This window comes from Cuculus canorus, chromosome Z (assembly GCF_017976375.1).
Source record: "Cuculus canorus isolate bCucCan1 chromosome Z, bCucCan1.pri, whole genome shotgun sequence".
NCBI lineage: Eukaryota > Metazoa > Chordata > Aves > Cuculiformes > Cuculidae > Cuculus > Cuculus canorus.
Window position 1 is genome coordinate 28,974,727 of NC_071441.1, and position 15,365 is coordinate 28,990,091.

A 15,365-nucleotide genomic window follows, 5' to 3' on the forward strand; every position below is an offset into this window, starting at 1 on the left:
AGTTTCAATCCTGCTGTGTCTACTCAGTTTATAATGATTTGCCAAATCCCTGAAACTGCAAATGGTTTTCACAGATTTCTGCTGAGGTCACAGTGGCCTAGACTGTCTACAAAATGATTCTTTGCCCACCCGTAAACAACTGAAAAGTGAGTGGCAGCATAGTGCAGTGTGAATCCCACAGATTCCCCTCACACTCATTGAAGGCTTAGGTAAACGGGGGACATAGCTGATGTGTATCTGCAAGATGACGCTGCAGCACAATCACTGTATTTCACAATCACACAATGAGGATTATGGAGACCAGGACCATGTCTAAATGTTGTTGGGGTTTTTTTTTATTTCTCCAAGGAAGGAGACTCCACAACTTCTTGGGGCAACCCGTGCAGTGCTCAGAGCACAGTGAAAAAGCACTCCCTGTTGTTCAGAAGGAACCTCCTGTGTTTCAGTTTGTGCCCATTGCCTCTTGTCCTGTTACAGGGCACCAATGAAAAGAGATGGGCTCTGTCCTCTTTGCACTCTCCCTTCAGGTATTTATATACACTGATAAGATCACTCTCCTTCAAGCTGAACAGTTCCAGGTCTCTCACCCTTTCCTCATAGAGGAGGTGTTCAAGTCCCTTCATCATCCTAGGTAACTTCTGCTGCACTCTCTCCAGAAGAGCCATGCCTCTCTCTCTCCTGTACTGGGAAGCCTAGTCTTAAATTTACTGCCCACCACGCAGAATGAGAAGAGGTCTAAAGTGCGCTACTAGATAAAAAAGCTTTTTTTTCCCAGGGCATACAGGAGCTCAGCCTGCATTCACATTAGCAGAGTCAAGCCCAGACCATGCTTCAGCTGTGTTAGCGAAAATTATGCCAAAACCCACTCGTCTCCACAATTACATAAGACAATGCAGTGCCACAAGTAAATAGTAGTCCCATGTGCCTCAAATCCTCATCTTGGAAAGATTAAGTCTGTTCATGAAAGTCTGAAACCTAGATGATGATAAATGGGAGAATGTACCCTGTAAGCATCCCTGACTCTTCCAACTGCAGTTAAGTCCTGTAATCTCCACTTCCTTCTTGAAAACAAGGAACAGTACACTTCTAAGGACTGACCCAGCACCTCTGCAGAAGATGCAGAACTCCTTATAGCAGGCCTCTACCAGCATTTTTTCTCAGGGTGCAACCTGAAGCTGTTTTCATATTTTACAGAAGTGCTAAGCAGCTGCTGCCAGCATTCACCGAGCATTAAACCTTACACAAAAGCACTGGCATGCAGCTATACAGAGTTCAAAAGGTGGATGAGCCATGACCACTATGCATACAGTACACAAGGGAAGCCTGCAGGTACCCTGAGGCATAGACAGCAGCGACAGCTATTCCATCAGAATGCACTCTATTTGGATGTAAGCAAGTTCCCGTGTATACATGAAGAGGCATGGCTCAATTGTATTTAACAGTAATGACAGCAACATTGTACATTTGTCTAAAGTACACTACCTGAGACAAATTATGCTTACTCTTCCAAATTGTAAACAACTAAACACCCCACACCAATTATCCTGACACCCAGTTTGAACACTTCTGTTCCATATTAGAATGAAACAGAACAACCTAAAGGTGAACTCCTAGACAGGTAAAGAACACATGACAGTTTCCTTCTGTAGACTAGTCACTGGATTTCTGTGAAGATGCAGCAGCAGAATATGGACAGTTTTCCTGTTATAAAGAGAGGAAAGAAAATGCAGAAAGTAAGGCCGGCCAGAGACATCACGTATTGTTACGTTACTGAAATTGAGGAATGGGGAAGTACACTTACTTAGCAGAAAAATCAAAATAAGATTAAAATTAAATGGCTCATCAAATTAAATAGAGAATTAAGCTGTTTGTACAAACATTCCAGACATCAAGTGGTAGCAATGCTTTGGTGATAAAACCCAAAGAATTCCAAATGTACATACGTAGATTTGAAGAAGTAGGTATAACTGATGTACAGATTTACACAACTGAAAATTCAGTAATTAGCTTTCTTTATAGTTCAAAATTGGCTTGCAGACAGTGATCTTTAATACTTTTTGTTTAAATTATAAGTGAGAAAAATAGAAAAGCTGCCACTATAGTAGACAACTAAGTCACAGCTAATGTGACAGACAATCAAGTGGAGCACCATAAAGACTTTAATGAGAAGGGGAGGAGTTCTCCCACTGCCATGTATGATGCTAAAGGTCTCAGGCAAATTACCTTTACTTCTGCAAGTTTAGAGATCATAATTTCTAAACTAGAAAAGCACCACAAAGAACTTCAGAAAAGAAGGCAACAGAACTAGTCAAAACTAACTGTGGGAGCATGTGACTATGACTTAATACCATTTGCAACGTGTAAACAAATTCCAACGCTAGTCGTAGAGATATACTATAGGTGCATTATGTTTCATGAGAGCTTCTTTAGCAAACGATGACAGAATTACAATTGTGAATAACTGGATTTAGACTTAAAGCAAGAACAACTGGGATTCATTTCAGAACACTTAATGAAGTAGCCTAGAGAACCTCAGTTCTACAGAAAAAGGAGAAAAAAAATTAAAAAGGCAGTATGGATAGGAGGGGAGGTAAAAAGAAAACTGGAATAGGCAAGCCAAATTTTTGGGAAATGTCACAAACTAATAATACAAAGAGTTAAATTAAGAACTCTAGTGTTCCACTTGGTCTCTCACTGAACTGTCACAGTAGAACACCTAGTATTTATTAACACTGAAAAACCTTCCATAATCTGTAAACGTTTCTGGGCTGTTATTAGGGAAACACAAATGGTATCTGCAATGACAATCAAAGAGTTTCCACTGTAGCACCCAATAAAGATACATGTTACAGAGGATTTAGTAAAATTAGAACACAGTCACTCACCAGGTCTAGACACCCCCTATGAAAGGGGCGGAAGGACTGGGGAGGATGTTATCCTGCCTTGTAAGTCTGGAAGTACACTCAAAAAAAAAAAAAGGGGGGGAGGGGGGAGGCGGGGCGAGGAAAAGAGTGCATAACAAAGCCATGAAATTAGAATATTTCAGATGGTTTGCTATGCAAATACGTGGTTTTCAGGAACTAGGTATGTGGTAAGCAACTGATTTGGTGTCACACAACAGACCAACACAGCACACATTAAATAACAATTGTTTAAACAGCAAGTATTAAATTACACAGGCAGAAGTCCTCCACGGGCAGCTGTCTTCCAAACAGGATGGCAGTGATATTAAGATTGGGGTAATAAACTTAAATTTTATCTTCACACATAAGACAGCATAAAAACATGAAAGTACTACTGACAGTACTTGTAGAAGACAATAGCTCATAAATTAAGAGGAGGAAGCGATACTGAAAAGTAATTATAATAACCTGTAAACCAGAAACAGGCAAAGATTGTGCATCTAAATAATGTTCGATATATGTAAGCTTGTCAAACAATGACTCAACTCTGAAAATAATTACTTAGAAGTATATTTAGGTTAGGGCAGATAGTCATTTGAACACAAACATTTAATGTCATGGCTCAGGAAGCTGCTGCATTCCTTGAACATGCTTCAACAGTGGTATACTGACTACAAGAAGAGAAATTTTACTCCTGTACTTGTAATAAGTAGTAAAACCATATCAGAGTTAAACTCTCACTGTCTATTTCTTTCAATGCAGCCCAGCGTATGGTTGGCTTTCTGAGCTGCAAGTGCGCACTGCTGGTTCATGAACAATTTCTCATCTACCAGGACTCACAAATCCTTCTCCATGGGGATGCTCTCAATCCATTCATCCCCCAGTCTGTAATGTTGTTGGGAATTGCCCCCAACCCAGGGCCAATGCACCCAGACCTTGCACTTGGCCTTGCTGAACTTCACGAAGTTCATACTGGCTCACTTCTGAAGCTCATCAAGGTGCCCCATGGATGGTATCCCTTCCCTCAAGCACATCAACTGCACCAATCAGCCTGGTGTCATCTGGAAACTTGCTGATGGTGCAACTCAATCCTACTGTCTATGTCATAATGAAGTTATTAAATACTACAGTCCTTTGAGGGATACTACTCATTACTCATTTCTACTTGAACACTGAGCCACTGATCATTACTCTTTGGATACAGACATCAAGCCAATTTCTTATCCATCTATCAAACCCATCTCTCTCCAATTTAACTGTAAGAATGGTGGGGAGGACCATATCAAAGGTTTTACAAAAGCCTAGATAGATGACAGCCATAGCTTTTCCTTTGTCCACCAATGCAGTTACTCCAGGGTAGAAGACCACTAGATTAATTAGGTACAACTCATCCTTGATGAGGGCATGCTATCTGTCTCTCCAGTCTTCCATATGTTTGAACATATCTTTGAAGAGGTTCTGTTTCATGATCTTAAGGCTGAGGCTATGCCACAGCCTAAATTTTGGATTGGGTTTCAGCACTGTCAAAGGTGTTTCCCCATCTCTGGGGTTTAAAAAGTTTCACACATCAGAAGTGTTTCTCATGGGGGACTTACATTAAATTCTTTTGACATGACGTCCACCATGTACAACTCCCCAGATGAACACAAAATAACAGTTAAAAGGAAACTTGATGGATTAGGGGAATGGTCATAAGTTAACGGGACTCTGATCTCTAAATCTTTCAATATTGGTCCAGGTCAGCAGTTTTCAAAAGTCAGACAGCTGCTCAGTGGCCCCTACTCCGAGATAAGCTACCAATCTCATGACTGTTAATGATGACCGAGTGCATACATCATAACCACTCCTAACAGAAACTGGTAGCCTTAGGACAGAAGGATTAAGTCAGCATTGTCACCCTTTTTGAAAAAATCTTTTAAGTGTCAGGTTCCATCAACACACAACACACAAACATGAAATGAAAAGAAAAAGAAGAGAATTTAACCAGAACTATTTAAAAATGTATAAAGCCATCTGTTCTATTATTTGGGCCTTTTTTCCCCCCTGAGCAGAACTGTACAGTGTCTCAGTTTCTAGGCTACCATTATTTCTTTCTACAAACAAACAAGGGGAAAAAAAAAAAAAAGTAGAAGTACTGTAAGAATCATTATTTTCTTTCCTAATATATCAACTGAGTTAAAGCAAATTATGCTTCCAACAAAGGAGTACTTTTGGGTTTGTTTGTTTTAATTGTTCCTTTCCCAAACAACTTTTGAAAGGCTTTCACTATCAACATAAATGTTGATTTCAATGCCATCTAGGCAACACAGTCCAAAAGGGCAAATGCCAAATCATCCAAGTACCCTGGATAGCTATTTAAGAACCTGTTGAAGACACAAGAATGATGACTTTAGTTCTCAGCATTTTATTCCAACTCTTTTTACTACTCTGGTCCACCAGATGAAATGGCACATAGAGTGCTTAATAAATCCAGTATCAGAGTAAAATAAATGTCCCAGACTTGATCCTCAGTTTCCCAAGTCCAATCAGTTCCTAAAAGCACAAGGAATGATGGCATCTTTCCCAGCTTCTATGTGTTTGAAGTTTTTCTGGCCTTATAAGTTAGCAGTTGCTGCTGCAGAAACCTTTCATTTGACTTTCTGCCTCTGCGTGACTATTCATCCAGAAACATGGGCTGGAATAACTTTAAGCATTCTTTTCCAAGATTCTCTAATATGTGCGAGACAATTAACATTAACATTGAAGACTTCAGAGTTAAAAACTTTCCTGTGATGCTTATATGCGATTAGCTATAGGACAAGAAGAGAAAAATAACTTTCCTTAATTCACATAAATGTGCTTAGGCAGTACAATTCTTGCTAAAGATTCTCATTTCTTTTGACTTTGCAGCTGGTAGAGCAATCGACTCACCCAGGACCAAGCAGCACGTTAGCAGCCAGTAAGCATATAGCTCAGGTACAGTGACAGACTTACTAACGAGACCAGGCAGTATTGCATAGTGTGTGCCATAACAGCAAATATTGTTAAATCTAAGATATTTTTACCTAATATAGATTTTCAAAACCTACCTGAGACATGTTCATTACATAGTACCTCAGCTTATATAGCTTATACGCTCAGGATTAGTTCATTTCTGGCTGTATCGTAACTAAACCATTAATTCCTAAGCTCTAGATTCCTGTTTACTGAAAGAATCTGTAACAGGTTGGGTTTCCATCACACCCGTTGAGACCAAATTCCTACATACTAAACCTAAGCTCTTACCTTGGATTTAACTTGAAAGTGACTAACTCCATTCAGAAAAAAAAAAAAAAAAAAAAAAAAAAAGACCACCTAAAAAACAGAAGTGCTCTGGTCCACCTTTAGTCATACCTACCAAGCCTAGAGCTGTATTTTCAGTTAACTCCAAAACAGGTAAGGTCTTAAGTGCATTGATTTCTTCAGAGGAAAGGATGTGTGTGTTGGAGGGAAAGTAACATATTTCAAATGCTGACTGCTCTTTCCACAATTTCCCTCAGGGAAAACAAAATCCTCCTTCAACAGACTTTCAATAGCTGGGGACGAGTCCCAGAGCATTTTAACAAGGACCCTCACAGCATTCTCCTGGATACAAAACAAAATGCACAGATAATCAATGAGGACAAGACCTTGGTCAGACATTTAAACCATGTTTGCTCCAAAATAAAACCAGACCCAGGCGTTCAACAGAACTGTCTAGTCCCATTCCTAACAGATGCCTCTTCCACACACAGGGCAGGTCAACCTAACTTATAGACAGCTCTGCAATGAACATGTTGATACACAGCTCAGCTGTGCAAAAGCAACAGTGATTCAGTTTTTATATTCTCAATTTACTGAACCACTACGGGTTTCCACTTTCAGAAACTTTCTGATGTGTGGTTGCTTTATTTAAGCTATGTACATATTGCACACCACCTCCTCTTCACTGACAGACGAGCTGAACCACCATGGTGGGGCTAACCTAAACTGCATTGTGCACATCAGTAGTCTGCTGGTGACTCTGTCTGAATGTATTGACAAAAGAAGAACCTTGTTTGGTGGATTTTATTTCTGTTTCTGGAGTAGCAACACCATCTCCTCAAATACAGAATGAAATCAATAACAGCACTCTTCTGTTCGCAACTGCACCTGCACAGAGGTTCTGGGATAAAACTCTACAGTACTGGTAAACACTAAGCATGGCGTACAAATTTAGCAGTTTGACCATTCTACTCCATTTGTCCTTTAAAAACCCACAACAGACAAAAATCTGTAGGCAATCACCCTTCAGTTTAGTCTCTGTATCAATATTACTTATTGGGGCAACAAAGTTTTTTCAGAACATTTAATAAATTATCTTTGATCTAGCTTGAAAAAAAAATGTTTGTGTTGTCCCATGAATTCTCCCAGTAACTTTCAAAACTTTTAACTTCAAAAACCATGGTATCTTAGAGTTGTGCCCTCCAGTGTTAATGTGTCTAACTTCCCTGCACAGTTAGCAAAACTTAAAGCCTGCTGCATGCTTCCTTCTTTGAAGCTGAGAACATCATATATTTGGCTTCTTAATACTTCCTACATTCTAACTCTTCCCTGGCTTTGTACTCTTCCTGCTCTTCATTCTTGCCAGCCAAAGGTTCCATAATTAAAGTAAATAAAGGTTGAACACTGAAAAACTTCCATAATTTTATTAAAAACAGCTGTTCACACAGTAGCTTTTAAGTGCATGAACAGATTTTTCCCAAGTTTTATACCATTCAGTAGGCCACAAAAAAAATGCTCGGTGTTTAAACTATTCTATTACTGCAACAAAGCTAATTACTACTAATCACACATCTATCTTAGAATGTTAGCTCACAACACCCTGGGATTAATTTTGTACAGACCGTCATATTCTTTAAGAAGAAGTGCTTTCCCCGTGAAATTGCCACTCCCATTACAAACCAACAAAAATAATGCAAAATAGCTAAAAAAAGCAGAATTATTATTTCTTAACTTTGCAGCATACACTCAAATGCCCATTCCCAACAGATTCTTCTGTTCAACATACACATTTCTCTCCTGCACTAATTAAATATTGTTCACCAACACAAGATACAAATTTGAGGTCACTTGGCTCTTCTGACATATAAATAAGATTAAATTAGTCAGAATGCTTTCACTATTCAGGCCCTCGCCTAGTTCCTACTAACTTCAGTGGGTGTAGTGACTTCTACAGTAGTAAAACCAAAACAGCAACAAACTATATAATGGCTGCAATCAAAATATCTCTTTGTGATGCAATAAAAATAAATATGTAGTTAAATATGCTCTAAATATACGTTCTTCATATGTTATCACACTGATATCCATATGATTATTTGTGTTTTCCTCCAAAAAAAAAGTTAGTTTTATAGAGGCAGATATGTCTGGAGAAGAATATATAAAAATGTCTTGCATCCTGAATGAAATGATATTTCCCTAGAAACACTTCTGCTAGATAAGAGATATTTACCAATGCAGTCACAATACACATCAAGCACATATTAACTATCTGTTCATTTTACAATTGTAAATATGTGCTGTGGTTAACTACCTAATTATTTTAAATACTTCAGTGTGAGTAGGACAGAATGATATAAATACAAGTCACAAGAAAATAAGGAAGATTGCTTGTTTCTCTAGCTAAAGAAAAAGTTTTATAAAACCAAATGTGCTCCATTGCTGGGTTAATGGATCCACTTCCTCTTCAATTTATCTACAAAAGTCTGAGTTTCTGCTAATTCACCAAGTTCTGCATGCAAGTCTTCAATGCAGCTGACACAGATATAAAAAAATACAAGCACATATATAGGCTGCATGCTTATGGATACTCACCTCATGTTCAAAAGCCTCCTTCTACCTAAGAGCGGTTGCCCCATGCTAATTCAAATGTCTTATCTTCCACTTGTTTCCCTCAGTAACACATAAGAAAATGAAAGGACATTCACATCAAGCAGCTTTCTTCAGTGACATATCTGCCATCTCAACCATAAGAAACACCTACCTCTTAAAAACATGTTTTGCACACGACAACACCAATAAACACACTACAAAACAGCAAACACTGTCATACACCTCCAGCATTTAATCTGGCCAAGTTTTATAGACATGCAGGCACAGGGCATGCATCTAGCATGACAAGCTAGATTATTTTCTTAGATACTTAAGGCATTTCCCGCTGAAAAAATAGAGTATAATTAGAGTGCACAGGCAGAGGACATCCAGGATTGAAGGTTTATGGCCACAATCTATCACACAGGGCCAAATGCTGCTTTCTGAAGCCACAAAAAACTCTACGAATGACAGCTAAAATGACATACGTAAGAAACAGAACACATCCTACCACTTAAAAATAAATATGTACATACATGTGTAAAATACAAGCATGCAGAAAACAGTGTATCTTATTTGGCATATATGAATATAAAACATTAAATTGCCTCTTTTTTAATATTTTTATTTGTCATATAAAAATATTTCAAATGTTTTTTACAGCTAACAGCAAACAATGGATGGATATTAACAACTGCAAGCTCTGGAGAACAATCATAGGGTTTTACAAAGTGTTCAGCAGTAATGAAATCCAGAAGAATTTGGAAAATACACGAGATTAAAACCAAATTCAGAGGGAGACAAAATTTCTTCCAAAGTATCTTTGTAGCCAAGTTGTGCTAGCTGAACCACTACTACATCTATGGTGCCTGTACCATGCTTTGGTGCATATTTCCGAATTCTGGCTTTTCAGAATTACAATTGGAAAAAACCACTTTGTTCTGTTCTAATCTGTTTCATAAATTAAGCAATGATGTCCAAAAGAGTACCTAAAAGTGATATGTGATGTTTAATCGTAGAGAGGGTTTATTTTTAAACTAATACGTAAAAATAGTCTTAGCATGCAGTAAAAGTTATCCATAAATGACTTAGCATTTTAAACTCTTTGATCCCATGAAAAAACAAAAAGATCTCTAACACACAAAGGGTGCATCAAACACTGTGTGTGTGCAGGTGTTAACACAGTAACAGTTAGGAGGAAGTTAACCCACTTCCCACCGAAGCAAGGCGTTTTCCACAAGTTAATGGAAAAAACTCTCTCTTCAAGAAAAATTTTTATATTTATATTTGCTACATATTCGCATATACATGCACATCTAATTTTTAAACAAATATAAGAGAACTATCTGACAAAGATAAAATTATTTGTGCCTTAAGACCTTCTGAGTTAATAATACCTTCCACTTTGCATTTGCAACAGACCTGGAGAACATTTAAAGTGGCTTAGTTTAAACTGTTAGTACTCTCTTTATGAGCTGAAGGATGTGCCTCAGTTGCACATTCAAAAGCCTGTAACCCACTTAAAGTCCCACAATGCTCTACAAGGTAGGACTGAAAAGTCAGCACTTCTAAAAAAAAGAGAAAAAACCCCACACCAAACCAAAACCATGTTTGCCTATATTTACATAAAATAAAACTTTATTTTTTTAACACTAGTAATTTAAGTTTTGAGAGAGAAAGACATGCAATGGGACAGTAAAGACCTATTCTTTTTTTTTAAAAAAATAAATTATTTTAAGCAATATCAGATGGCTTTCATGCTACCAGTCCCACTGTTTTGAGTGACTACTTACTTTTCTATTCTAAAATGGTTTTGATTGTCTCATAATCATGTGAATGACCCACACAAACCAAGCAACAATATGCCGGGGAAGCAGCAAGAGTGACTAAATAAAAAAAGTGCTGTCAGACACCTAAAATAAACCCATTAATAAAAAAAAATTCCTCAAAATTTATTTATAAATTGAAGCTTGAATCGCCACCTAATCCCACAATTCCAACAGTGGTTCACCACTATAGTGCAATTTACAAGATGAGATCTTTAAGTGTTAATCCAAACAGCTACACACACAGACACAAGACATAGGCTGACAAAGGAAAAGACCAGTAGCAATTGTAACTGTGCACAGTAACAATTACTGCACTGGTTTCTTTACTATGCATGTCCACAGCTCTTGATCTCTGGTACACCATACTTAAGTCCTCACAAGCGTCTCAGAACTCTTGGTTTGCACTGATGCTGCTGATAAATGCATATACCTTTCATATAGGCACCCAAGGGTTTCTCCCCAACACTTTCTACAGGTCAGCACCTCTCCCTGTTCTTCCTCAAGTCACCGTACCCCCTTTGATCCAAAGTGATGCCACAATCAGTCCCCAATTTACTATCCCCTTCCCCTACTCCTCACATTACCAGTGGGAGGACTTACAAAGCAGTACAAGCTCTGCATCACTGACTGCAGAGATGGATCTTTGAATTGATTCTCTGAGTAATGTGTAGTGGTCTCATTCAGTAAATTTCATAGATTTTTTAACATTTGGGAGAAACCTCGAGTGCTATTGCTAGAAAAATCAGGGAAATACAGAAACAATTTGGAATCCAGTAAAGTCAAACATGCCAAATGTCTCTGCAAATGAAGCAAATGTATTTCATTAAGTATTAAAACATACACAAAATTAAGCAAAGGCAAGCCATCTATTCCCCTATTTTATCTCCCCTGTGAATCTTGAAATAGTCATGACATGCACTTTCATCAACCAAAATCAGGCTAAAACAGGACAGAATGTTACTACCGCATCTGTCTCCACCATTCGCTTTTCCCACAGCAGTTAAGGACCCCAACACCTTTCTCCATACCCAGAATACAACTCGCAGGAAATAGCCTATTCTTACGGAAGCACTAAAATGTACTGTGGCTTTTCCTTTCAACTCTCCTTACCTCATTGAATAGGCAGTTTACTCTCCTAGTATAAATCACTCCTTTCATATACACGACCCAAGACAAAAAAAAAATCTCCAGCACAAACATCCCACATTCACTTGGAACGTCCCCACTCATCCGCACACCACAGAGAGCAGTGCAGACATTCACGGCCTGCAAGTCCCCGGCAGAAGCCGCGTTACCGCGGGATCCACACGGCATCGCAGAGCGCGCCGGAGAGGGACAGAGGCACTCTAGTTCAGAAGGCTTATTTTAACCCAAGCCGAATTTATATTAGATAAACGCTACCTCTGCACACCTGCGGCTCCAAAACAACCTCCGTTTTAATTAAACGATAAGATAGACTTTATTTCCCGACCAGTGGGCGGATTCCAAGGCGTCAGAGATCTTGTTACCCCGTACACTTGATGCACGCGTGTAATTGAGGACCTAAGGCTCTGCGGTTCCCTTTCCCTCCTGACGGCCAGTCTGCAATCCGAGCACAAGCCCCTCATCCCGGCTTCCCTTATTAAACAAGCACAGGGAAACAGCCACCCCCCCTTCCGCTCCGCCGCCGCGCAGGGCGCCGCTCCCGCAGCCCCACGGGGGCCCGCACTCACCCAGCAGCAGCAGCTTCAGCTCCCGGCGCGCGTCCCGCTTGTCACGGCGCAGCTGCCGCTCGATTTCGTCGTTGATGCGCCGGGCTTCCTTGGCCTCCTCGCTCAGGCAGCACGCCATGATGGACTCCAGAGTCATTCTTCCTGCCCGGCTCCGGCTCGGCCCCCGCCGCCCCCCGCACGCGCTCCCGCACGCGGCGCCCCCGCCGAGACCCCCCCCACCCCGCCCCCCGCCGCCCCGCCGCCTCGCGCCGGCTCAGTCGCGCGCCGAGCGGCGCGGGAACATCCACCGCGGCGCCGCCGCCGCCCGAGCCCGGCCGCTCCCCGCCGGCGCTAGCGCCCGCCGACCCCCGCGCCGCCCCGCATCGCCCGCGGTCTGGGCACGAAGAGCCGCGTCCCGGCGCCGCTGCCGGAGCGCTGCCGCCCCGTAGGAACAGAGAGAGAGGGCGGCGGCGCCGCGGAGCAGAACGGGCAGGCGGCAGGCGCGCCCGGCTTTTCAATGGCTCGGCTCCGCGGGCGTGGTGAGGCGCAAAAATGGCGGCGCGTCTCCCCCGCCGCCGCCCCCCCTCCGCGCCGCCGCGTGCCGGGGGCGACCGGCCCCGGAGCCGCCCCGCCCGCAGGGATGGCCGAGCCGATGGCCGCGGGGCGGGGCTGCTCCCTTTGTTCTCAGCTGGGGACGGGCATCGCCGCCGCCCGCGCGGAGCCGAGTGGGGCTGCGGGGAGACGCGGCAGCCGGTGGGAGGGAAGGGAAGGGGAGCGGTGCCCCCCGCCTCCACCGGGACGAGGCCGCGGCGGGCGGTCCTCCCCGGGCGGCAGCGAAAGGGCTGGAGGAGCCGGAGCGCCGCGTCTCCCTACGGCCGGGCCGGAGCCGCCGGCCCCACTCCGCCCGCGGCACCCACGGGCGCGGCTTCTGCTGCAAGCGGGTTCGCAGCCTCCTTGCAAAACCCCCGCAGCTGCCCTCGGCCTGGCCACCTCCATATTGATCGCTTCGTGTCTGGGAATGCTGCGGGATCCGCTGGGAAGCGCGGACCGACCCGCGTGCTCCCCGGCTCTGGGTGCCGTGCCCTTCCCAGCACCTGCCACATCTGCACCGAAATTTATCGCCTCGCTCCTAAAACGCCTCATCCGTACTCATAGTATGACAACAGGCTCCACCATTAGGTATAAGACTAGGAAGGAACCGAAATGTGAGAATGAAATTACTGGGAAAATAGTCAATCAAGTTTTAGAGCAGGAAATTTTTTTTCGTTACTGTAAAAAATGCTTGATATCCACACAGATCTACAGAGGACTTTTGTGTATAATGTTACTAGAAATTGGAATCTTTTTTATAATTACTTTTCTTTACTCCAGGAAATCAATACACGAGTTTTAGACAAAATTATGTATTCCTAGTTATTAATATAAAAAAAAAATTTGTCCCAACCATCTTCTCTATTTTAAAAGTTGTAGGTAGGTATATCTGTTTGTTTGTCTGTCTGTCTATCTATCTATCTATCTATCTATGTATCTTCTGGTCCCAGGTTAATGCGTTAGTATGAAATCCAATCAAGTTTTCTAAGGACTGAATTAAAGGGATGGTTTACATAAAAATGCAAGTAAGTGAACGAGAGGGAAAGAAGCTTCTTCATGAAATTAATTCTCAGCATACCAGAGTTACCAGAGTTTTCGTCGAAGAGCTAGGGTGAAGATGACTGTAGGGTACAGGTCACAAGAGATGTTCAACTGATGTACAACTGTTTTGTGCCTAGAACACTGGTATATGGAGTTCAAGTCTGCAGCAACCAACTTCTCATCTTATGTCTAAAGAAAAGGGATTAATGGGTCAATGAATTTACGACCTTTGGGCGAACTAGATCAAAGTCCTCCTGCAAACTGAGGGCACAGTGGTTTATTGAAAACTACATACCTCAGACTGCATTGTAACATTCCCTGGTAGATGAAGTCTGACTGAACTTTCTTAACGAATTCTTTCATATACTCGGTGTAGAAAGCATGAACACAGCGTGTACCTCAAATGCAGAACTGTCATTTAATTTTGCATTTTTAACGAGAAAAGACACCCCAGGGATGGTAAATTTAATCTGTATGTACTGCTCCCATTGACATCATTGGATTTTAAATCTCCACTGAATAAATATCTTCAGAATTTTAATGGATGAGCCATCTAGTCCTGAATCTAGGATCAGCAGGTAGCCATTTCATGCCTTTTTACCCATTTGCTTTGTGACTTAGTGGAGGTCAGAAGAACCCCCATTATGGACAATTACAGGATAATAAACCTATGAGGAATTTTCTTTCCAGACCTCATCTCCATAATGGTCAGCTTTTGTTTTGAATCATGAAACATCCTTTATAAATATTTTATCCTAATAAGAACTATCGGTAAATGACAGAAACCATTATTGCCCATACAGAAAATTATTATCCATAGGTACTGTTATCTAATCCTGCACAGATACTTCCCAATAAGCCTCCTCTGTTGCATGAATAATCTCATATTCCTCTGTCCAAGTATTCACCAGTGCATGGCTCATAGCAACCCGTTGCCTGTGAGATGTTATAATACTGCTTACTGCCACTGGAAATTAAATGTTAAAAGAGACTCACAGAGGGAGCAAAGCATGACATTCAGCACTCTGTACCTTTGGTGTTCTTCCTCAGAAGCCAGCAAAGATTGGGAAACCACTGCTCTATTTTATCATTTTTCGATCATTCTTTGCACTAATCTATCCCAGTTTTTAATTTCTTCTTTCCGTATGCCCAAAGATATTGTCACTCTCCTCTGTCTCTTCTGCTCAGGATATGTTTTCCGCAATGCTTTGACAGGTTCCCAGCAGTGCATGAACTGGTACTGACATGACAGTAGAACAGCAGATCATGTATAGCAATATCGCAGGATTTTCTTAGTCAGCACCCTATCTTAGGCACTGGCGTATCTTGCAAGTGCTTTTTGATTGCCATTGTGTATTAGGAAGATGTTTTCATAGTGCTATGCACAAGTACATCTCAGTCTTGTGTGTGAGTGCTTGCAGTTAATTTACAGGCCATCAGTATGTCTGAGTAGAGCAAAT

The 15,365-nt window shown here is 41.6% G+C and overlaps 1 protein-coding gene across 1 annotated transcript in view; it reads right to left on the reverse strand.

Annotated features, from left to right (window-relative positions):
- Window positions 1-12,483, reverse strand: part of LOC104058397 (guanine nucleotide-binding protein G(q) subunit alpha) — a 138,068-nt gene extending 125,585 nt beyond the window's left edge. The window contains exon 1 of the mRNA XM_054053895.1: window positions 12,295-12,483. Within this exon, the coding sequence (XP_053909870.1) occupies window positions 12,295-12,430 (136 nt within the window). The 5' untranslated portion in view covers window positions 12,431-12,483. The remainder of the gene's footprint in view (window positions 1-12,294) is intronic.
- Between the last annotated feature and the right edge of the window lie 2,882 nt (window positions 12,484-15,365).